The sequence below is a fragment of the Nelumbo nucifera genome, chromosome 2 (genome assembly GCF_055504915.1).
Source record: "Nelumbo nucifera cultivar China Antique chromosome 2, China Antique-T2T, whole genome shotgun sequence".
Lineage (NCBI taxonomy): Eukaryota > Viridiplantae > Streptophyta > Magnoliopsida > Proteales > Nelumbonaceae > Nelumbo > Nelumbo nucifera.
The window spans coordinates 8,689,459-8,715,126 of NC_142650.1; the positions used below are offsets into that span (position 1 = coordinate 8,689,459).

The 25,668-nt window shown below is 40.1% G+C and overlaps 1 protein-coding gene across 1 annotated transcript; it reads left to right on the top strand.

The window, feature by feature from the left end:
- The first annotated feature begins 6,496 nt into the window (after positions 1–6,496).
- Positions 6,497–25,668, top strand: LOC104594868 (ubiquitin-like protein 5). Its single transcript, XM_010255395.3, has 2 exons — positions 6,497–6,881; positions 25,436–25,668. Exon 1 carries the CDS (start codon positions 6,660–6,662, stop codon positions 6,879–6,881), a length of 222 nt encoding a protein of 73 aa, XP_010253697.1. The 5' UTR covers positions 6,497–6,659; the 3' UTR covers positions 25,436–25,668.

Below are 25,668 nucleotides of genomic sequence, written 5' to 3' on the forward strand. Positions count from 1 at the left end.
TTTGTAAACAACTTATAAATGTTACCGTCAAAAAAGAATCAGAATATTAATTTATCTACCAAAACAGCCATGGCATCTACCAAAACAAAGAGCTTGGCATCTTCCTTATGTGTCACGATCCACTAAACCAAAACTAGCAAGACAATTATCACTCAAGAAATAGCCATCCACATTTATATTCATCCAAGGTTGAACCGACTTTGTCCAAAAAAAGGGAAAGGACCCGGGGATCTCTAGAAAGGGGCTGATTTGGTTTCAACTTCCTCATTATTTGGCGTATTTCCTTCACTACTTATTTGGATATGTTAATCGCAAAACTTGGGTTAGGGATCTCATTTTTAAAAATAGCATTGTTTCGAGCCAGCCATATACCCCACAACAGTCTTACAAAGAAGGGAAGCAAGGTTTTTTTTTTAAGCCATCTGCACATTAACACCCACTTTTTTAACCACTCCTTAAACTAGTATTTTGGTTCAACTCATTAGAACTAAGCCCAATGCCACTCCCAAGCCAATCACTTCGAGCATGATCACATCTTAACATGGCACGCATAAGCATTTCATTTTCATAACCACAAATCTTGGAAATTGGATTAGAAGTAGCCTTTTTATTAACCAGATTATGTGCAACTATCACCCCATTGTGACAGCATTTCCACATGAATGCTTTGATCTTTGGTTCTATCTATAAAGACCATATAACTTGTCATAGGAATCTCTCATCTTCTTGTCCTAGACCATCCTGCTCAATAAGAGGGGGGCCATTGAGGTTTTTTGCCTTAAAATAAGTCAATTTAACATTAAACTTGCCATTTCTAGAGGGAAGCCATACCAGTCTATCTGTGACACTCAAAAGCATTGGTAAGAGCCATCTCAAATCTTGACCTTTTCACCATAACCAATGCTCCAAAAAGCACTCCTCCAAAATACTTTTCCACCCCCACAACCCACTACTAGGAAAATCTGTAGTCATAAAGTTTTTATTCTTCTTATACTTTGTTATAATCACATTGGCCCAAAGATTATCCTCACCAAAGCAATCCTCCATATTAGTTTATCTATATGCCTTGTTAAACAATTTAGGATCCCTAAAAACCACAATCCCCATTCAATTTATTTTTACTAATCGCTAGTTGTTTCAATGATTTTTGTTACTTTTTTCAACTGTACACCACCAGAATTGCCTTTGAATCTTTTTTATCTTGTTACAAATGGTCTTTGGGATAAAAAAAAAAGGACATACAATAAGAGGGGATAGTAGTTGCCACTGATTTGATCATGACTTTTTCCCTGTATGGTAAAGGTATTTACTTTGCCAGCTATTTGTTTTGTCCTCTACCCTATTCAATAAGAAATCAAAGACCTATTGTTTTGGACTTGCTTATTTGGAGGTGAAGACCAAGGTATATAGAAGGTTTTGCCACCCTTCTCAAGTGGAGACTTCTAGCAACTAGCTTTTATATTTTTTGGGTGTATATTTGAGTTAAACTTGACTATAGATTTTTCAATATTCACTTTTTGGCATGAGGACTGCTCATATAGTCTGATGATATCTAGAATTTTATGACCCTCCTCCAAACCAGCCTTGGTAAAGATGTAGCTATCATATGTAAAACAAAATATAAAAGAGAAATTATGGGACTTTACTGATTTAGCTTAACAATAGAAATTTTACCATTCAAAACTAACTTATTTAGGAGCGATGAGAAAACATTAGAGCACAACAAAAACAAGTGTGGGAAAATGGGATCACCCTACCTAAGACCCCTCTCAAGCCTCGCTTTTCTACTTTGAGTTCCATTTATTAGAACTTAATAAGACATTGAGGATACTAAATTCATTATCCAACCTATCTATTTATACCTGAAGCCCAATTTTTCCATTACCTTTTGGAGAAATTGCAACTCCACCCTATCATAGACCTTACTCATATCCAAATTTAATTGCCATGAGACCTCTCTTAGCTTTTGTCTTCTTCATATGGTGAAAATTTTCATGGGCTAGCAAAATATCATCCCCTATATATCTATTCCGAAGGAAAGCACTTTGATTTATTTATTTATTTTTGGAAGCTAGAGGGTTCAATGATCAAATTTATCTGTTAAAAACTTCCAGTTGTGTTGATTCATGCTAGCATTGCTCATTAAATATTGGAAATGACAAACAAATTCAATGGATCCTGTTAAGAAATGACAAACACCCTTTCTCATAGTCAAAAATGTTTTTTTATTCTTTTGTGCAATAAAAAAAAGTGAATATGTTACAAAATTCAGTCAATGTAGTTAAAATAAAGGGCATAACAAACATGTAAGATTCAAAATAACAAAAATAAAATAACAAAATTGTTAGATTCAGCCAATGTAATTAATGTCCATTTTAGTATTTTACTTATTTTTTAGGTTAGCATCCATTGTATCTGCTTTAATCTATGTTTCTTTGGTTTGTTCTCTTGGTTTTTGTTTTACTTTTGGAATAAAATAATTTAGGGAGGGTGTTTCTCAGTGTTTTAAGACTTGGACTAGGCTAAAAACCGGAATGTTGGCCCCAATTTTACCGGTTAATCGGATGGTTTTCTCGTTTAACTTGCCAAAATTGTCATTTAACCAGGGCTCGGAAAACCATTACTTTATAGATTTCATGGTTCGACCGTTCGATCTAGGCCGAGCCTAAAACACCAATCTATCCTTGTTCAAAGAGTGACATGGGATTTTTAATATTTCTAGACTTTAAAAAAAAAAAAACATTCAAAACGAACAATCAAATGGTTCCTAACAAGATACCCTATTTTCAGTGTGGGCAAATTTCTTAAACTACCCCTAATGTTTAGGAAATTGACTAACTATACCCCTACTATTTCAATATTGTCTTAAAGTACCCTTACTGTTTATGACAATTGTCACACAGCTCCCTTCTTGTTAAGTCTCCGTTACAGACCATTTACACGTGACTTTACGTGTTTGATTTAATGTTAAATTATACCAAAAATATCATTTGACAATTACCGCACATCCCCTGGGATGCGGAGTTCGTAGCATTTCCTGCAAATCATATTGTCCATATTGTATTTCCAAGCCAAAGCCATCAAAGAAGGATTGATAATTCCTCCACAAAGCCTTACAACCAGATGCAAATGTGGACTATTTCTAAATGCTATAGTCAACAAGGGTTTGGCTATCTTCAAGCTACTTTTTTTTTTTTTCTGCAAAGATCACCATTTTTCTATTCAAACCAACAGTGGCAGCTAACCCCCCCCCCCCCCCCTTTCTCCCCTATCCTATTTTCCCATTTTCATTTCCATACTTCTTTTCTTCCATTTTTTTGGCCATTGTTCATCATGTTTAGATGAGAGCAACGAATCCTCAATGGTGATTTCTCTTAGGCTCCGTTTGGTTTGTGTGATGGGGATGAGAAAAAAGGAAATATTCAAAAAATATTCATTGTTCTCTTATTTGTTTTGAGGGAAATAGAGGGATGGGATGAGAAAAAGGTGGGATGCGAGATCCCAAAATTGTGGAATCGAGGTCGCACCAAAACAGTGCGACCTCAGTGGAAAAAAACTCAAGAAACCATTTTTCATTGCCTTCCAGCGACGATGAACAGTGTGACCTGATCTATTCTCCATTGTTTTCTTCACCAAATACTAACAATGAACCACTGTTCATTGCCTTCCCCATTTGAACAGAGGAGGCGGCGGTGGCAAGAGAACTAGGCAGCGGCGATCTGCTACCTTCCCTATTCTCTGTCTCTCCCTCCATCTCCATCTTCTATCTTTTCCTTCACCTTCTTCTTCTTCCTATTCTTCACATCTTCCTCCCTTACCTTCTTCATATTCTTCCTGTCTTCCTCCCTCACCTTCTTCTTCTTCTTCCTGCGAAGAACCAGGTCATGATAGTGCTTTTTCCTATTATTTTCCCATATATAAAACCAAACACTGAAAAGTTAAATTTTTACACTTTCCCATCCCATCCCATTCTATCTTTTCCCATCCCACCCAAATATTCCCACAAACCAAACAGAGCCTTAGTCTTCCCCATCATCACCATCGGCGAGCATTGATAAGGTATGGTTATTATCCAAAGATAAGCTCATCGATCTCCTCTAGGAAGCTACCGATAAGCATACTAACATCATGGACCGTATTCACAAGGTCACGGATGTGAACCCTGTTCATTGGCAGCAACTGAATCCCATGTTCCTCTTATCCACACTTTCCCACCCACTTCATCCGTTTTTATCTTTTGACAGCACCAGTCCAGATGCATCATTACGACGACTTGTCCTTTTATTATTATAAAACATGCCAATAAAATTGTAGAGTTTGACAAAAGCTGAACCTAGACCTATTGTATTCAGCCTAAACTCGTTAAATTGGAATTGTTGCCAATGACATTTGAGATGAATTACAATAACTGACTATGAATTCTAAGAATCATACGAGTAAGCTGATATCAAGGGCTTTTACGTAGTTTTAATAACAGTGAGGATTCATGATGGATTGATTTGTCGTGCATAACTGAGATTGCCGGGGCAGATCTCTCTGCAAGTTGCACAACCGTTCCCTCTCTCTGTTTAGGGAGAGCTTCTCTCTCGCATTTCTTGAGGTTCTATCAATCTCTCTATTGGGGATTTTTCCTTTATCCTCTTTTTCTTTTCTTGTTTTTTTTTTCTTCTTTTTGTAGGCGTTTTGACAAGGGGGTTACTTACTCTTGGATCCTATATTGGGCATTCGATACTGGTGGGTGTTGCTTTACGTTTTGCCGTTCATGGTTAAGTCCATACGTGGTTCTCCGGCAGAAGCAATTCATGGTCAGCTCCATTCGTAGTTCTCCGGAGAATGCCATTATGGAAGGCAGTTACAGTATCTGGTATTGGTTGTAATGTTTGGGGCTCTGTCATCTTTTGCAGATCTACCCCAACCATGCTATTACTGGCTCTTTGCAATATCTTTTGGGAACCTCCCCTATCTTTTCTCTCGCCGTTTGTGGTGGATTGGAGTTGTGCTTTTCTACTTTTATTGGTGATTTAAATACACCTTTATTTGATTGCAAAAGTTCATTTGTTCTCCTACATCCATTTATATATTTTGTTCTTATTAAGAAAATGTATTTGGGTTCTGATTGGCCTTGTTGGCAATTCTATGTACTTGTATCAATTTCTTGAATGAATGGAATATGTTTTAAGCCTTCAAAAAAATTTGAGATTGACGGAGAATTTGAAGATTTAAGATTGGGCCCACCCACACTATCAACCCCAACGGGAGACTGCTCATCATCACAAGAATAAAGAAGAAAACGAAGAAAAACAGGGGAAAATCAAATTTGATGGAAAAATGTTCAAACTAGTAAACATGTCAGGTGTGCACTTCTCCCTTGTTTCGTCACCGCTTCTAGCGGTGGATTTAAATGCCTCCCTCTCTCTCTCTCCCTCCCTCTCTTCTACTCTCTCGTATTTTTCTCTGGTTCTCCCTGCCTCCCTCATTCCTATCCATCCCTCATTAGACCGTATCCAAGAATCGATCATATGATGCTAAGTTGCCAACGGTGATGTAGTACCCGTCCCTCATTAAACAGTGGTGGAATATAGTGTTTGTCATAGGATAGTAGCCGAAATGCTAGAGAAGAGGGTAGACATGCTTTCTGTTTGAACAATCTGAATCCCAACGGAGATAGGGTCGTGTGAACATACCATTAAATGCTGGTAATATTGACAACATTTCTAAATTCTAATTTGGAGAGATGACGGTGATGATTCACCGTTGCATCTCCAAACAGAAGTTGCAGTGGTTGTCCTTTCTTAACATAATGGTAAAACCCAATATTTTTCGAACCGTTGTTGACTCGGATGGTCAGACCGCTCAGTCTGGAAATTATTTAGGCAATCGGTTCCGTTTTATTTCAAATCCGGTATTTGGTTAAAAACTGTTGAATTAGTCAATGAACTGTTGATCCGAACGGTTTGCGTTTTATTACTTGTGACAAGTTTTATCAAAACAAGAATGAAAAAAGAAGATCTCTCAGATATGAAATCTACTGGAGAGAGACGTGTGAGACAATGAGAGAGATTTCACATTTAGAGATTTGGGAGAAAAATCTAGACTCTATACGGCAAATCTACAAGAGAGAGAGAGATATGAGATTGAGAAATCTCAGATCTACTTTCATTGCCAGTTTGCCACCATTGCCACCGCTATAATTCACCATCGCCATTGCCGTTACCGTCACTATTGCCGCTGTAAGTTGCCCTTATCGTAGCCGTTGCAGTCTGCACGTCCTCCTCCTCTTCTTTATTCTTTTTATTCTTATCTCGTATTCAAACCTTATTTATATGCATCCTACCCTAATATTAAGATGTTCAGACCGTTTGACTCAAATGGTCAAACCGCTGACCTAGAAATCAATGGCCAACGGTTCTGTTTTCGGGTCGATTTTTAAAATCTTGGTAAAAACAACTTTTCGTGCGTCTCTTTACGATTTAACGATGGCGAATTCTCAAAAACAGTAGGGGTTTTTAATACAATACAAAACAGTAGGGAAATGGCCAAATGATGGTGGCTCAGTTGGTAGGTTCTCCGACTCGTTGGAGTAGAGACCTGGGATCAAAAACAGTAGGGGTTTTTCTGCAATCTGAACTGCAGTAAATCTGTGCAAGAAGGAAGAAAAGATGATTGAGGTGGTATTGAATGATCGACTGGGGAAGAAGGTGAGGGTGAAGTGCAACGAGGATGATACAATCGGCGATCTCAAGAAACTTGTCGCAGCACAGACGGGTACAAGAGCCGAGAAAATTCGTATTCAGAAATGGTACACTATCTACAAGGATCACATCACCCTCAAAGACTACGAGATCCACGACGGCATGGGTCTCGAACTCTACTACAGCTAGGTTTGTTTGATTTTCTGCGAGCGGCTATTGGAACATAACAAGTTATACATGCCTTAAATTGAATTCTGTTATTTTGTTTATTTTCATTGGTCTGATGCTGTTGGTCAGTAGTCCATATAGTTTTCGCAAGAGTGGCGTTCATCTGATGGGTTGATCTGAAATCGTGTTTTTTTTTTCTTCCTCTGGTATATGTTTTCATCAAATTCCTGTGGAATACGAATACATGCACAAATTCCAAGTGGCTTCTGTAGTATATCTTTTGGTGCGTTCGTGGTTATATGTATGAACAAATTCCAACTAGGTTTCTTTGATTCCATGAAAGTTACATTCACTGCGGTTCAAAATCTGCCTTTTGCCACCGTGTTATGACCACTAACCCCCTTAGAAACTGGGGTGGGGACTGGAAGTCTATATGGTGCTTGAGTTTATGTCAGTGAACTGGTCACTACACAAGTCTGGAGAAGGCAACCCACACAAACTGAGTTGCCAGCCCTTAACAAAGGTAAAAAAATGAAGGCATTACAATCATCAGAGAAATTAAAAAACCAAACCCCTTTAAAATCAACCAGAATCATTGCCTAAGAAGTGTTCTTTCAATGGATTCTATCACTACAGTACATTGTATTCCTGATGCCTTCCTTCAAAAATCTTACCATTCCTTTCTTTCTGAAAGTTCCAGCAAATTGCAAATAAAAGAATAAGACCCCACATGATACTGCCTCTTTTGTTATTTTTCTTTGGAGCCAAATGCTGAAACCTTTAAAGCAGTTGAGCTGGCAATCCTTTCCATCTTGCTTTTATGCTTCCACACCAATCCAAGCAAGCCTTGTAGTTTGGAAACGGTTTTTAGCCATGTGTTTACTCCATGTGTAGTTTGTTAAGAAAAAATTGTCATTTACAAGCAACATTACAGAATGACTGTTCCTATTTCTATATAGTTAGATCATCCATAAACAATTAAAAAGATGTTTGTTGAATGCAGTTCATTGATGTATATCTAACTAGGACTTCACTATTCTTATGCTAATGCTCTGTTATGCATTCTTTTGATCATGTCAATATCCATTCAAAACTTGTTTTTCTCGTTCGGAAAGCATCACCTTACCTTTTTTCACCAAAAAAAAGGAAAAAAAAACTATTGTTTCTCTGACATCCTCCTTTTAACCTAATATAAACAATATGTTTTTTTTCTTCTTCTTCAAAATGTTCTCAAAATAATAACATAGCCCTGCTTTATTATTCTCCATGGCAAAAACAAATAGATTTTATGATATGACCTCTAAATATAACCTTCTTTTATTTCTATTTGGATAATATTCTGATTTGAAGCCTTTCCTATCTTTATTTCTCAAAGTGCCTTCAATCTTTAGACCTTAATAATCTAAAGTCATGGATGATCAAATGTTAAGGATTTCTTTTGTAATCAAGCTTAGACTATGATCCTCATTTAATAATGTTATAAAATAACCTCTCTTGGGAGAAGGAAGCTACAATTTAACTTTGATGGGTGCTGTCTTCGAAATCTTGGGACTTCCAAATTGGGGGGAGTGGTTAGGGGTAGGAATGGCAACGGGGTGGGGTGGGGATGGGGAGCCATCCCCATCCTCATCCCTACGAAAATCCCTATCCTCGTCCCTGCCCCGCTAGCAGGGACAAGGTTATCCCCGTCTCCATCCCCACTCCCTGTGATTTTTTTTTATGATGTCAATCATTTTGTTTTTGTTTTTTATTTCATTTAAAAAATAAAAAATAAAATGGTTAGAATTTGCAATCCTATTAGAAAAGATCCAAATATATTCAAACATATTCAAACATATTCAACCATATTTTAAAATATTAATATAAGCAGGGATCCCCACGGGCGGGGACGGGGGCCCCACAGGGTGGTTAGTGCTCTCCCTATCTTCGAACTATCCTTGCCAACAGGGATGATTGGATGAAAATTTCATTAAAATGGCGATCAAGATTCACTAATTAGGTTGTCTCCTATAAGCGGGCGATGGGGAGCTAACACCGACGATGGTGAACAAGCAAAAGTTTTCGGAGGGCCCTATTTGGTTACTTACACCTACACAAAGACTAGGTAGGAGGGGTATTGGTTGTTCCTACTCGCGAAGGAACGGAGAGCAAGGTGCTCTAGACAGAAAAGGTAAAGGGTCTTTTGCGGAAGCTCTCAAGAAGAACATTTGGACGACGGAAGGCGAGGTAGAAGTACGGGCTAGGAAAGAAGTTTTTTTCGTTGTGATGGAGATTTTGAAAGGGGAATGTAGAGAAGATGGGCCGAATGGCCCATAGGCTGTCATTTCATGTTATGTTATGTTTCTCTCTGTTGTGGGCCTTATTCTGGGCCCATACTCTATATTGTTCTGTTTTTGCATTTTCCTGCCCACTCAAGGGCCTCTCTGTAATTTGTCAAAGATTAACTTATTAATAAGATGTTTAGAGTGTTAGAGAGAGGTTATGTTCGAACCTCTTACTCTCTAACACTCATTGCCGCCGGCTCTCTCTTCTCTTCCTCTCTTGTTTGTTTATTTTCTGGTTTGCATCTAATCTCAAACAGTTCCATACATCAAGTGGGCTATTTTTCAACTTGGTATCAGAGCGGGCCATTGCTTGGCGTGTCCCTCATGTGGTTCTAGTTCAACCAACTACATGAGGAGGTTCTAGGGCTGAAAGTTTACAGTCATCCGCCTGGTTCTTGGAGGTCATTGGAGGGTGCCCAAGTTTCTATACACTTGGAGAAGGGTTCGGTGACCAGGAAGAATCAGAGAGCAAGTTGTTTGGCCTGATTTGAAATCAGAGAAAAAGAATTTCGAAGTTATCTCAGAGAACAAGTGTTCGGCCTAGTTATAGTTCAAACCAGAGACACTCTTGCTGTAAGTCTTTTCTCAGTCCTTTGCTGGGTTATTTTTTGTTGTTTGGGAGGACTGTTAAAGCATTCAAAGCCCACCTCCATTCGGTCCACTGTTGCTGGACTGATTCTACTCAGAAATTTCTAGGTTGTTTTGGAAGTGCTATTCGGCTGATTATTGGACTGCCAAGCTGCTGAAACTGATCTAAAACTAAGTGGTACTAGTCTCATCTTCATCCCAGCCTCTTCTTGGACCTATACTGAACACTTTGAAGTGGTTTCTTCTAGTTAACAGTAGGCTGTTAACTACTGCACACTGAGTGTTCGACAAAAGGTCTCTTAAGGACTGTGGCCTTTTTTCTTTTCTTTGGGACAACGGCTGTTGGGAACCTGAAATACCTTGTGATTGGAGGTTTGTTGGGTGTCCTTTGAAGGCTGAAACAGTAAAGAAAGAACTACCACCGAACTGGACTGTCACAGTTATCAAGATTGAATTGATTCTGTGAGCTAGTTGTTGTTGCCTTTTAAGCTCAAACTAAACTCATCAAGACCCCAGTACCTTGGGAAACCTATTGAAAATCCTAATTGGAGCCTTTACATGATGGATTTCTCAAGCCTTGAAAACAAGAATGCTGCTGAATATGGACAGATTTTGGGAACCCCAACCGATTCTATGCTGGTTGTAACTACAGTTAAGCTTGATGGGACCAACTACTTGGCTTGGTCACAATTAGTGAAAATCCATATTTGTAGCAAAGGAAAATGGGGTTTTATTTCTGGGAGCAAAAAAGCTCCTCCAGAGGATGATCCATCTTATGAGAGATGGGTGCAAGAAAACTACACAGTGATTGGGTGGCTTGTGAACTCAATGCAGCCACAGATTAGTCAGCATTATCTGTGGATGAACTCGGCTAAAGAAATCTGGGATAGTGTTGCAGAAACTTACTCCCAGAAGTTGAATGTTGCCAGAGCTTACAAACTGAGAAGTGATGTGAAGAATCTAAGACAGGGGGAGAAGTCACTTGCAGCATACTTCTTAGCCCTAAAATCTATATGGCAAGAGATTGATTTGATAGAGGCTGTGACATGGGATACCCCTAAGGATGCTGAAACATACAGGAAATTGGTTGAAAGGAATAGGGTCTTTGAGTTCTTGACAGGGCTGAATTCTGAATATGACATTACAAAGCAAAACATCTTGTCCAAGGAAGATGTTTCATTGTCTCAAGCATATGCTTTGGTCAGCAGTGAAGAAAGTAGGAGGCAAGTGCAGGTTCCAGGAGTCAGTACCAATGATCATTTTGCAAATATGGGAATTAAACCCAAAGGGGTTACAGGAGCTCCCAGTGGCACAGGAAAGAAGGAGGTGGTGTGTGAATATTGCAAGAAGCCGAAACACACCAAGGACAAGTGCTGGAAATTGCATCCCAGTCTTGTCCCTATCCGATTCCAGAAGAAGAATGATAGTAGAAAGACAGGAAGTGCACATGCAGCCACAAGTACAGATACAAAGGTTGAGTCTGCCAGTGCACAATTGGCAGCCATGAAAGCTGAATATGAGAAGTTTGGAAAGATCAGCCAGCTTGAAGGTGTAACTTCATCATCCAACCCTTCTGGAAGTCCAGCCACCACCGCATTTGCTCACTCAGGTATAAGGGCTTCTGCTAACCATGCATCCACCTTAGGTAATCCCAAGACCCTTTGGATCATTGACTCAGGTGCTTCTGATCACATGACCAACCTTTCCACTTTGTTTGTGTCATATGATTTGCTTCCTGGTCGTGACAAAATCACCTTAACTGATGGTTCTCTTGCCCCTATTTCTGGCAAGGGAACTGTCAAGCCTACAGAATCTTTACTCTTATCTTCCACTCTTCATGTACCTAAGTTAAATACCAATTTGTTATCTGTAAGTAGCTTGACCAAGTCATTGAATTGTTGTGTAACCTTTTTCCCTTCTCACTGTGTGTTTCAGGACCTGAAGTCTCGGAAGGTGATTGGGAGTGGCCATGAAGCGAATGGAATATACTTGCTCGACACCCCTGGCCAATGCTTTGATCATCTCAAGAATGCTGCTTTTGGTTCTACTTCTTCAGAGTCTGTCAGTCAAATTATGTTGAGTCATTGTCGGTTGGGTCATTTACCTTTTTCTGCTCTAAGTCATTTGCTTCCCAAATTGTTTAAGGGAGTCAGTGTGTCCAGTCTCAATTGTGAGTCATGTCAGTTGTCAAAGCATTGTAGAAAAAATTACCCTGTGAGCAATAAAAGATTTTTTTTCCTTTTCATATTGTACACTCTGATGTGTGGGGGCCTTACCACTTATCATCTATGGGGGGTTACAGATACTTTATCCTGTTTATTGATGACTTTTCTAGATTCATTTGGATATACTTAATGAAATCCCGAGATGAAGTCCCGAGACTTGTGAGGCAATTTCATGAGTTTGTTTTAACTCAATTTGATACCAGAATTAAGGTTTTCAGATCTGACAATGCAAAAGAGTATTTTGAGAAGAATTTATCCTTGTATCTCTCTGACATGGGGGTTATTCACCAAAGCTCCTGTGTTAGAACCCCTGAACAAAATGGAGTTACTGAGAGGAAAAATAAACATATTGTTGAAGTTGCAAGGAGCCTTTTATTTGCCTCACATGTTCCCACAAGATTGGGTGATGCTGTACTTACTGCTACCTATCTCATAAACCGTATGCCATCCAGGGTTTTAGGGTTTAAATCCCTTTTCAGTCTTCTTCATCCAAACAAGGATCTCTTCCCAATTCCTCTTCGTGTGTTTGGCTGTACCTGTTATGTTCACATTCCAAGTGTGCAGAGACACAAGTTTGAACCAAAAGCCCACAAATGCATCTTCCTTGATTACTCCCCCACACAAAAGGGTTATTGTTGTTTTGATCCAAAGACTGGCACCCGACATGTCTCTATGGATGTTACATTTGATGAATTTTCTCCTTTTTATGGTTCCTCTCAGGAAGGACATTGTCAACAGGGGGAGAGTCTGTCACAAGTTTTTGCTCTTCCCCTTCTTGTCCCAGTTGAGTCTCTTGACAAATTTGTATCCTCACCAAATGAATCAAAGGAGGATCAGCCACTTCATTCCTCTTGTCCTAGTGCTCCTATTTCTGTACCTCCTCGTCCTACCCATAATCCCAAAGTGTATCAAAGGCAGAGATCCAGGAATGAGCAAGTGGTTTCCCTTACAACAGATGAGGCTCATACACTTCCAATCACAGATGAGATAACAGGTACTGCTTCAACTCCCTTGGAATTCCCAGATTTTGATGTCCCCATTGCTGTTAGGAAAGGAAAGCAGAAGTGTACTGCACACTGCATTTCCAAACACCTTTCTTATGACCTACTTTCCCCCTCATATTGTGCCTACCTCTCTTCAGTTGCTTCTAACCCCATTTCTAGGTCTGTATCAAAAGCTCTTGGGATTCCAGAATGGAGAGATGCCATGCAGACTGAAATGTATGCTCTACATGAAAATGGTACTTGGGAGGTGGTGGATTTGCCTGAAGGGAAGGATCCAGTTGGATGCAAGTGGGTTTTTACCATTAAATACAGGGCAGATGGGATTATTGAGAGGTACAAGGCCAGACTTGTTGCAAAAGGCTACACACAGACATATGGGATTGACTATCTGGAGACTTTTGCCCCTGTTACTAAGATGACATCTGTGAGGGTTCTTTTATCTCTGACAACTCACTTTGATTGGCCTCTATCAGTTAGATGTAAAGAATGCATTTCTGAATGGTGACTTACATGAGGAGGTCTACATGTGTCTTCCTCCAGGAATGTATGGGAAAGATATGTAAACTGAAGAAATCTCTTTATGGCCTCAAACAATCTCCTAGAGCCTGGTTTGAGAGATTTAGAGCTGCACTTGTTAAATTCGGTTATGTTCAGACACAGTCAGATCATACTCTTTTTGTGAAGAAAAGTGGATCTCTAGCAGTGTATCTCATTGTGTATGTTGATGACATTATAGTGACTGGTGATGATGCCTCAGGCATTCTGGCCCTTAAGTCTTTCCTCCGTACAGAATTTGAGATTAAGGATCTGGGGGAGTTCAGATACTTCCTTGGCATAGAAGTTGCTAGATCCAGGGATGGGATTCTTATTTTCCAGAAGAAATATGTCCTTGATTTGTTGTCTGAAACTGGAAAATTGGGTGCAAGACCAGCTGCAACTCCTATTGATATGAGTCACAAACTTTCAGCTTCGGATGGAACTTTGTTGGAAGACAAAGGGGTCTTTCAGAGACTTCTTGGGAAGCTTTTGTACCTGTGCATGACTAGGCCAGATATTGCGTATGCTGTCAGTTGCATTAGCCAGTTCATGCATGCTCCTAGAGATACCCATATGGCAGCAGCAGAACGGATTTTGTGCTATCTGAAAGGCTCTCCAAGAAAAGGAATTCTATTTGCCAAACATGGTCATCTGAAACTTGAAGCCTATACTGATGCAGATTGAGCTGGAAATATTGATGATAGAAGATCTACTTCAGGGTATTGCAATCTGGTGGCTGGTAATGTTGTCTCTTGGAGGAGCAAGAAACAAACAGTTGTGGCTCGATCCTCCACAGAAGCAGAATATAGAGCCATGGCACATGGAGTCTCGGAATTGTTGTGGCTAAGGTCCTTAATGGAAGAACTTGGGATTGATCATGACAAACCCATGATGTTGTACTGTGATAATCAGGCTGCCATCAACATTGCTCACAACCCGGTATAACATGATAGAACCAAACATATTGAGGTTGATAGACACTTTATTTGTGAAAGAGTCTCCTCTGGTGAAGTGTGTCTTCCATTCATTACTTCTGAAGGACAATTGGCAGATTTCCTCACCAAGGGCATTTCCAAGGCAAGGCTTCAACATGACACTGGCAAGCTGGGCATGATTAACATCTATGCTCAGCTTGAGGGGGAGTGTAGAAAAGATGGGCCGAATGGCCCATAGACTGTCATTTCATGTTATGTTATGTTTCTCTCTGTTGTGGGCCTTATTCTGGGCCCATACTCTGTAATGTTCTGTTTTTGTATTTTCCTGCCCACTCAAGGGCTTCTCTGTAATTTGTCAAAAATTAACTTATTAATAAGATGTTTAGAGTGTTAGAGAGAGGTTATGTTCGAACCTCTTACTCTCTAACACTCATTGCCGCCAGCTCTCTCTTCTCTTCCTCTCTTGTTTGTTTATTTTCTGGTTTGCATCTAATCTCAAACAGTTCCATACATCAAGTGGGCTGTTTTTCAACTATACTATATTGAGAAGTGGGAGGGTTGGGCTACTTTGTAAATCGATTTTGAGAAGGCCTATGATCATGTAACTGACAGTTCTTAGACTACATCCTAAGAAGAATGAGCTTTGGCTCTAAATGGCGAAATTGGATGAAAGTCTGTGTGAATACTCCTTTTTCAGTCCTGGTAAATGGGGTGTCTTGTGGTTGCTTTAGGAGTTCTAGGGGCTTAAGGCAAGGGGACCCTCTCTCCCCCTTCCTTTTTATTTGTGTAACTGAAGCAATAAGTAGACTGATGAAAAGGGCCACAACTAGGGGTGTATTTGAGCTGAGCTGAGCCGAATACTTGGCTATTCGAGCTTGGCTCGCTGAAATTGTGTTAGGCTCGAGCTCGAGCTCGGCTCGGTTCAAAGCTCGCAAGGTCGAGCTCAGCTTGGCTTGAGCTCGACTACAAGCCAAGTTTTTTTCTTAAAAAATAACAATTATACATATAAAAATATTTTTTATTTTACATACAAAAAATTGAGAATTATAAAAACTATTTATTATTATACATATAAAAAATAAAAAATATACATATAAAGAATGTTTTTATTTTACATATTTTGTGATGACACTCTCATATTTTGTGATGCTTCAGTCGATCAGCTTGGTTATGTAATGGCAGTGCTGCATTGGTTTGAGGTTGTATCAGGCCTTCATGTAAACAAGCATAAAAGCGAACTGGTTGCAGTGGGAGAAGTGCCAGAGGTTAAGAGGTGGGTGGAGGAATGGGGGTGTAAAAGAGGTAAACTTCCTTTGAAATATCTGGGAATGCCTCTAGGTGCTGGGTGCAATTCCAAATCGACTTGGGAGCCTATTGTGGAGAGATTAGACAAGTGTTTGGCTTCTTGGAAGCCCAAGTACTTATCCTATGGAGGTAAATTAACTTTGCTGGAAAGTGTTCTATCCTCCCTCCCTTTGTATTTGCTCTCTTTATATCCAATTCCTAATGGGATGGCTAAGTCTTTAGAGAGGAAGATGCGAGATTTTCTGTGGAGAGGCTGGAGGGAAGAGAAGAAAAAATTCATGCTGGCTAGCTGGTCCAAGATTTGTAAATCCAAATCTCGGGGGTGGGGGGCGCTTGGGTGTGAGAAGAATAAAGGATTTCAATTCTGCTTTACTGGGAGAGTGGTTTTGGAGATTTGGTGAGAATCAAGGTGGTTTGTGGAGGAGGGTGGTAGAAGCCAAGTATGGATATGGAATTTCTGGTTGGGTCCTGGGGGGAGCTAAACCAATCCAATGGATGCTTTGTTTGGAAAAGGATTGGGAAATTTCATGGTCTTTTTTCACATGAAATTCTCTTTAAGGTGGGAATGGGAGGCGAGTTCTTTTCTGGAAAGACATATGGTGTGATAATAGACCCTTGACTTGAGGGTTTCTTATCCTACCCTCTTTGAAGTAGTATCTGATAAAGATGCTCTTGTTTCAGACTATTTGCAGGTGCATAGTGGAAGCATTGTTTGAGCACCTATCTTCAGGCGAAATTTGAATGATTGGGAAGTGGAGTCTCTAGTGGAATTGCTGCACCTGCTGTATAGCACTCCAGTGGAAATAGGGAGAGAGGATGGAAGAGTTTGGAAGTGGGAGAAGTCGGGGGTCTTCTATGTTAGATCCTTTACAACTATTTTTCTAGATCAGAGGATGAGCCAATCCCAGTTAATACTGTGTGGTTTAAGGGTGTGCCCACAAAGGTGGCGTTTTTTGCCTGGACAGGCTACTTGAACAGGATTTTAACTAGGGATAATCTGGAAAAGAAGGGTATGTTGCTGGACACTGTAGAGAAGATGGGCCGAATGGCCCATAGGCTGTTACTGTATATTATCTTTATGTTCTTCTCTGTAATGGGCCTTATTCTGGACCCATACTCTTCTATGTTCCTTTTTTGTAATTTCTTGTCCAACTAAGGACCTCTCTTGTAATTACTAAAAGATTAACTTAATAAAAGAGTATTAGAGTGTTAGAGGGAGGTTAAGTTCGAACTCCTCATCCTCTAACTCTCCTTGCCGCAGCTCTCTCTCTCTCTTTCCATCTCTAATCTTCTCTTGTTAGTTTTTCTGGTTTTCTAGCACAGTCCCATACTTTTAGGACTGTTTTTCAACTTGGTATCAGAGCGGGTCATTGCTTGGCGTGTCCCTCATGTGGTTCTAGTTCAGCCAACTGCATGAGGAGGTCCTAGGGCTGAATGTTTACAGTCATTCGCCTGGTTCTTGGAGGTCATTGGAGGGTGCCCAAGTTTCTATACACTTGGAGAAGGAAGGGTTTGGTGACCAAGAAGAATCAAAGAACAAGTTTTTCAGCCTGATTTGAAATCAGAGAAAAGGGATTTCGAAGCTAGCTCAGAGAGCAAAGTGTTCGGCCTGGTTTGAAGTTCAAACCAGAGATACTGTAAGTTGTTTTCTCAGTTCTTTGCTGAGTTATTTGTTATTTGGGAGGATTGTTAAAGCATTCAAAGCACACCTCCATTCGATCCACTGTTGCTGGACTGATTCTACTCAGAAATTTCTGGGTTATTCTGGAAGTGTGGTTTGATTGTTATTGGACTTCCAAACTGCTGAAAACTGATCTAAACTAAGTGGTACAAGCCTCTACTTTAGTTCAGCTACTTCTTGGACCTATACGGAGTGTTCTTGAAGTGATTCCTACTTGTTAACAGTGGAGTGTTGACTGTTGCATACATAGTGTTTGTAAAAAGGTCTCTTAAGTACTGTGGATTATATTTTTTGTTCTCTTTGGAGGTCGGCTGATTGTTCCTTGAAGGCTGAATCAGGCTTCCTTCTTCTTGAAAGTGTTGCCACCGAACTTGGTTCTCACGGCTGTTAGGCCTGAACTGAGTTTGTGAGTTGCTGTGTTTGTTGTTCATTCAACTCAATCTGAGTTCTTTAAAATCAATATACTATTGGTAGCTTGCTGAAACCCTAATTGGAGTTGTTACATAATGGACTTCTCAGAAATTGAGAACAAGAGTACTGCTGAATATGGACATACTTCGGGAACTACAACTGATTCCTTGTTGGCTGTAACTACAGTTAAACTGGATGGAACCAATTATTTGGCCTGGTCACAATCTGTAAAAATTCATATTTGCAGCAGAGGGAAGTGGGGGTTTATCTCTGGGAGCAAGAAAGTTCCCCCAGTGGATGATCCCTCTTATGAGAAATGGGTGCAAGAGAATTACACAGTGATTGGGTGGCTTGTGAATTCAATGCAGCCACAGATTAGTCAGCATTATCTCTGGATGAATTCGGCTAAGGAAATATGGGATAGTTTTGCAGAAACGTACTCCCAGAAACTGAATGTAGCCAGAGCCTATCAAATAAGGAGTGATGTGAAGAATCTGAGACAGGGGGAGAAATCCCTTGCAACATATTTCTCCACCTTGAAATCTCTGTGGCAAGAAATTGATCTAATAGAGGCAGTGACATGGGATACTCCCAATGATGCAGAGCCCTACCGGAAATTAGTTGAAAGGAACAGGGTTTTTGAGTTCCTAACTGGGCTAAACCCTGAATATGACATCACAAAACAAAATATTCTGTCCAAGGAAAGTGTCTCACTATCACAAGTATATGCTTTAGTTAGTAGTGAAGAAAGCAGAAGACAGGTACAGGTACAAGGAGTTGGCACTAATGCATTTGCAAATATGGGGGTTAAACCCAAAGGAGTTATAGGGGCTCCCAGTGGAACTGGAAAGAAAGAGGTTGTCTGTGAGTATTGCAAGAAGCCAAAGCACACCAAGGACAAGTGCTGGAAATTACATCCCGGACTTGTTCTTGCTCGATTTCAGAAGAAAAATGATGGTAGGAAGACAGGGAGTGCAAATGCAGCCACAAGTACAAATGCTGAAATTGAGTCTGCCTGTGCACAATTGGCAGCCATGAAGGTTGAGTATGAAAAGTTTGGAAAGATGATCAGCCATCTTGAAGGAGTGACCTCATCATCCAACCCTTAAGAAAATTCAGTCACCACTGCATTTGCTCACTCAGGTACAAGGGCTTTTGCTAACCATGCAACCACCTCAGGTAATCCTAAGATCCATTGGATCATAGACTCAGGTGCTTCTGATCACATGACCAATCTTTCCACTTTGTTTGTTTCATATGATTTGCTTCCTGGCCGTGACAAAATCACCTTAGCTGATGGCTCTCTTGCCCCTATTTCTGGCAAGGGAACTGTCAAGGTTACGGACTCCTTACTCCTATCCTCCACCCTTCATGTACCTAGATTGAATACTAATTTGTTATCTGTAAGTAGCTTAACCAAATCATTGAATTGTTGTGTAACTTTTTTCCTTCTCATTGTGTTTTTCAGGACCTGGAGTCTCGGAAGGTGATTGGGAGTGGCCATGAAGCGAATGGAATATATCTGCTTAACACTCCTGGACAATGCATTGATCATCCTAAGAATGCTGCCTTTGGATCTACCTTGTCAGAGTCTGTCAGTCGAATCATGTTGAGTCATTGTCGTTTGGGTCATTTGTCTTTTTCTGCTTTAAGTCATCTATTTCCTGAACTGTTTAAGGAAATCAGTGTGTCTAGTCTTAATTGTGAGTCTTGTCAGTTATCAAAGCATTGTAGAAACAGTTACCCTTTGGGCAATAAAAGATCCTCTTCTCTTTTTAATATTGTGCACTCTGATGTGTGGGGGCCTTACCACTTATCTTCTATGGGGGGCTACAGATATTTCATCCTGTTCATTGATGACTTTTCTAGATTTACTTGGATATACCTAATGAAATCTCGTGAAGAAGTTCCAAGACTTGTGAGGCAATTTCATGAATTTGTTTTAACTCAGTTCGATACCAGAATCAAGATTTTCAGATCTGACAATGCAAAAGAGTATTTTGAGAAGAGTTTATCCTTGTATCTCTCTGACATGGGAGTTATTCATCAAAGTTCCTGTGTTAGAACCCCTGAACAGAATGGAGTTGCTGAAAGAAAAAATAGGCATATTGTTGAAGTTGCAAGGAGCCTTTTATTTGCCTCACATGTTCCCACAAGATTTTGGGGTGATGCTGTTCTCACTGCTACCTATCTCATAAACGGTATGCCATCCAGGGTTCTAGGGTTTAAATCCCCCTTCAGTCTTCTTCATCCAGACAAGGATCTCTTCCCTATTCCTCTCCGTGTGTTTGGCTACACCTGTTATGTTCACATTCCAAGTGTCCAGAGACATAAGTTTGAACCAAAAGCCCACAAATGCATCTTTCTTGGTTATTCCCCCACACAAAAGGGTTACTATTGTTTTGATCCAAAGACTGGCACTCAATATGTCTCCATGGATGTTACATTTGATGAACTTTCTCCTTTTTATGGGTCCTCCCAAGAAGGACATTGTCAACAAGGGGAGAGTTTGTCACAAGTGTTTGGTCTTCCTCTCCCTGTCCCAGTTGAGTCTCTTGATGGGCCCGTGTCCTCACAAAATGAATCAGGGGGGGATCAGTCACTTCATTCTTCTTGTCCTAATACTTCTATCTCTTTACCTTCTCGTCCTACCCACAATCCCAAGGTGTATCAAAGGCAAAGGTTCAGGAATGAGCAGGTTGTTTCTCTTGCTGCAAATGAGTCTCATACACTTCCAATCGTAGATGAGACAACAGGTGCTGTTTTAACCTCTTTGGAACCATCTTTCCCGGATCTTGATGTTCCTATTGCTGTTAGGAAAGGAAAACGGAAGTGCACTGCACGCTGCATTTCTAAACACCTTTCTTATGACCTACTTTCTCCTTCATACTTTGCCTATCTCTCTTCAGTTGCTTCTAACCCTATTCCTAGATCTGTGTCAGAAGCTCTTGAGATTCCAGAATGGAGAGATGCCATGCAATCTGAGATGGATGCCCTACACAAAAATGATACTTGGGAAGTGGTGGATTTGCCTGAAGGGAAGGATCCGGTTGGTTGCAAGTGGGTCTTTACCATTAAATACCGGGCTGATGGGACTATTGAGAGGTATAAGGCCAGACTGGTTGCCAAAGGGTACACACAGACGTATGGGATTGATTACTTGGATACCTTTGCCCCAGTTGCGAAAATGACATCTGTGAGAGTTCTCTTATCTCTGGCAGCTCACTTTGATTGGCCCCTTTATCAGTTGGATGTAAAGAATGCATTTCTGAATGGTGACTTACATGAGGAAGTCTATATGTCTCTCCCTCCAAGAATGTATGGAAATGAGATGCAAGGAAAGGTATGCAAATTGAAGAAATCTCTTTATGGCCTCAAACAGTCTCCTAGAGCATGGTTTGAGAAATTTAGAACAACACTTGTTAAATTTGGCTACACTCAGACACAGTCAGATCATACTCTCTTTGTGAAGAGAAGTGATTCCCTGGCAGTCTATCTCATTGTGTATGTTGATGACATTGTTGTGACTGGTAATGATACCTCAAGAATTCGTGCTCTTAAGTCTTTCCTTCGTACAAAATTTGAGATTAAGGATCTGGGGGAATTGAGATACTTCCTTGGCATAGAAGTTGCTAGATCCAAGAATGTGATTCTTATTTCCCAAAGGAAGTATGTCCTTGACTTGCTCTCTGAAACTGGGAAGATGGGTGCTAGACCAGCTGCTACTCCTATTGATATGAGTCACAAACTGTCTGCTTCAGATGGGACATTGTTGGAAGATAAAGGGGTTTTTCAGAGACTTCTTGGGAAGCTTCTGTACCTGTGCATGACTCGGCCAGATATTGCATATGCTGTTAGCTGTATTAGCCAGTACATGCATGCACCTAGAGATACTCATATGGCAGCTGCAGAACGAGTTCTGTGTTATTTGAAAGGTTCTCCGGGAAAAGGGATTCTGTTTACCAAGCATGGACATCTGAAACTCGAAGCCTATACTGATGCTGACTGGGCTGGAAATATTGATGACAGAAGATCCACTTTAGGGTATCGCAGTCTGGTGGCTAGTAATGTTGTCTCTTGGAGGAGCAAGAAACAATCAGTTATGGCCCGATCCTCAGTAGAAGCAGAATACAGGGCCATGGCATATGGAGTCTCTGAACTGTTGTGGCTAAGGTCATTGATGGAAGAACTTGGGATTGATTATGACAAGCCAATGATGTTGTACTGTGATAATCAGGCTGCCATCAACATTGCCCACAACCCCGTACAACATGATAGAACTATACATATTGAGGTTGATAGACACTTTATTCGAGAAAGAGTCTCTTCAGGTGAAGTGTGTCTTCCATTCATTACCTCTGAAGGACAATTGGCAGATTTCCTCACCAAAGGACTTCCCAAGGCAAGGCTTCAGCATGACACTGGCAAGCTGGCAAGCTGGGCATGATTGACATCTATGCTCAGCTTGAGGGGGAGTGTAGAGAAGATGGGCCGAGTGGCCCATAGGCTGTTACTGTATATTATCTTTATATTCTTCTCTGTAATGGGTCTTATTCTGGACCCATACTCTTCTATGTTCATTTTTTTGTAATTTCTTGTCCAACTAAGGACCTCTCTTGTAATTACTAAAAGATTAACTTAATAAAAGAGTGTTAGAGTGTTAGAGGGAGGTTAAGTTCGAACTCCTCATCCTCTAACTCTCCTTGCCGCAGCTGTCTCTCTCTCTCTCTCCATCTCTAATCTTCTCTTGTTAGTTTTTCTGGTTTTCTAGCACACAACTGTTTGTGTGCTTTGTCAGAATCATATTGAGTCAATCAACCATCTGCTACTTCATTGTGGTTTCTCCTGTGAAGTTTGGAATAAGGTCAGGAACTTGTATGAGGTGAACAATTGTTGCCCTGAATCAGTAGCAGATTTTGTGAGGAACTTGTATGGCTTGGAACCTGACTCCTGCTGCAGTTTTCTGGTGCATCTGGCAGGAGAGGAATGCAAGGATCTTCAAGAACCAACACAATTCTTCAGACACTGTTTCAGAAAGTTGTGGGAATCTTTTTGTAAGTCAGGGTTTGGGGGTATAGTTCTGCTGGTTGCAGTTTTTGTAAATCCCTGTGTACAGCTCCTTATTGTCATGTTTTTTGTCTTAATGAAATTTTCACATTACCTGTTTCAAAAAAAAAAAAAAAAATCCCCATCCCTGTCCCTGCAGGGGTAAAAATCATCCCCATCCCTGCCCCATTCAGGGTGGGTCCCCGTGGGGATTGGGGAAATGGGGAAAATAATAGTTGAAGGGGATTAAACTGGTGGCTCCTTGAGGGCAGAGAACTGTTAGCTTTAGTGCAAGGCATTAAACTATAATAGTTGAAGGGGATTGCCAATTTGTGATTAGATAGATGAATTCTCAGGATCAAGCTCCTTGGCAATTTAGAACGCCGGTGAGGTTAGCTCTTTCCTTGGGTACCAGATTGAACATCTCATTCATTTGGGTGCCCAGGAGTGCAAATATGATAGCTGCTTCTTTGGCTGGGATGGTGGTAGGAAAGGATTATTTGGATTGGGGTTGCCCAGGCCCGGACTGTAACTTGTAAGTTTTTCCCTATTTTTTCTTTGGTTATATCTGTTGTATTTATTGGGATGTAGAGGATGTGTTGTACTTGGTCCACCCGCTGTGTCAAGCTGGGTGGTTTTCTCTTTCCATTAATGAAATTTATTTCTGATGCTTATAAATAAATAAATAAAATAACCTCTCTTCTTTACCTTCATTTTTCTTTCATTTAAATACTTTGTTTGCCAATATTGATTCTTTTTGCATCAATAATGCTATAAACTTGGCTATTCCTTTGGCTGTAATTTGGGCTATTTGGGGTGAAAGGAACATGAAGATCTTTGATAAAAAACAGAATGAAGAAGAGGTGCTGATTAATCAAATAATTGGAAACCTTAGAGGATGGCTGAGTATTAACCTGCACTTCAAGGATGATCTTCTATCTTCTATTTTGGCTGTTGGCTTTTTTGGGGGATCTTAATGCTGTTCATATGTACAGAATCCTTTTGTACATTGAACTAACATACTTGTGTACTTCTTTTTGGACATGTTGTTTCTTAATTGTTCAACACTCTGCTCCATACAACATAAATGGCCTTACAACTGTTTTATAGAATTTTCGTTTTAATTCTATGAGTGATTATTGAACCAAAGTAACAGAAGAGGTCATAAAATTGTAAATCTTATAAGAAGCACAAAATTCAGATTTTGTTCTAGTGGAGTTTAATGTGTCACACCTTAGAAAAATTTGGGAAAATGACTAGCAGGGGGAGAGTTCATAGATGGTGCACATTTGTGCTAAGCTCTTTTGTAATTGCTTGCTTTTTCTCTTGCTAACGCTCACTGCTTTGATGTTCTGGTCTTTTTTAGGTTGTGTTTGGTAGCATTGCTGTTCCAGTGTTTATACTTGGAAAAGTTTTGGGTTGATCAATACAAATCGGCATACAGCTGTTATTTGAGGCTTAGTTGAAACTGGCATATCTTAAAAAGGCATGTGTAGGAGGCTATTTGTAAAAATGTCAAATTGAAGTTTCTTCCAGGGGTGGGGTAGTATAATCATTCTAGCTGAAGTGAGCATCATATGTGATGTAACAACACATATTTCTCATCTCATCAATAAAGGTAGAAACAGCAATGGTGCCAAATACAACCTTTAGCGGGGGGGGTTAAGCAGCAATGGTACCAAACACAACCTGTGACCATCATATGTGATGTAACAAAACATATCTCTCATCAATAAAGGTAGAGACAATGCTACAGGGGGAGTATATTCATTCTAGCTGAAGTAACCACCATCATATGTGATGTAACAACACATTTCTCATCAATAAAGGTAGAAACAGCAATGGTACCAAATACAACCTTTGGGGGGGGGGAGTGTAATCATTCTAGCTGAAGCAACCATCATATGTAATGTTGAGTCATGTGACAACCCATATCTCTCGTCAATAAAGGTAGAAACAGCAATGGTACCAAACACAACCTTTGGGGTGGGGTGGGGGGTGAAGTATAATCATTCTAGCTGAAGTGACCATCTTATGTGATGTGAATCATGTGACCACATATCTCTCATCAATTAAGGTAGAAACAATGGTACCGAACACAACCTCCGGAGGTGGGGAGGAGTATGATCATTTTAGCTGAAGTAACCACCATCATATGTGATATGACAACACATAGGTAGAAACAGTGATGGTACCAAACACAACCTTGGCTAGCATTGAATTAAAATAAGCTAAGGCTTGAACTCGCATGACTCTGCAGTTCTTTTGTGGCCATGAATTTTAGGTTCCATAACATGTTTGTAGTTTGCATTCGTCACCATCATCTTATCCTCTGGTGAAAAAAAATAAAGGTAAAAGAAAAAAAAAAGAAACGAGTTAGAGACCTGCTGAATGATTATGTTTTCAGTTTTCTGGCCTTCTGGGTCTTACGTGGATTTATTTTTTAGGCTTTGGATATACTAAGATACATATCGTTTGGTTAAAAGCTTAAAATCTTATTATGTGCTTAATGTTTTCAGTTTCAAAGTGCAATGTACTGATGAACCGGAATGATGGAAGACAATGCCATCTCTTGGGCAGAATTTGTACGTAGCATAATTTCTCCCTATGGGTAATTCGGTAAGAAGGACTACTCTGCTTAATATGTAAAGTATATTTTGTGGTTATGGAGGCATGAACATCTGTGCACAATTATAAATATCTTGTGTTTTGAGTGGCTTCTCTTCTGCAACCTGCGTATATCTATTGTTCA

Bases quoted from the DNA above. Each gene is read 5' to 3' on its own strand.
- LOC104594868 (XM_010255395.3), top strand. From the start codon at position 6,660: ATGATTGAGGTGGTATTGAATGATCGACTGGGGAAGAAGGTGAGGGTG.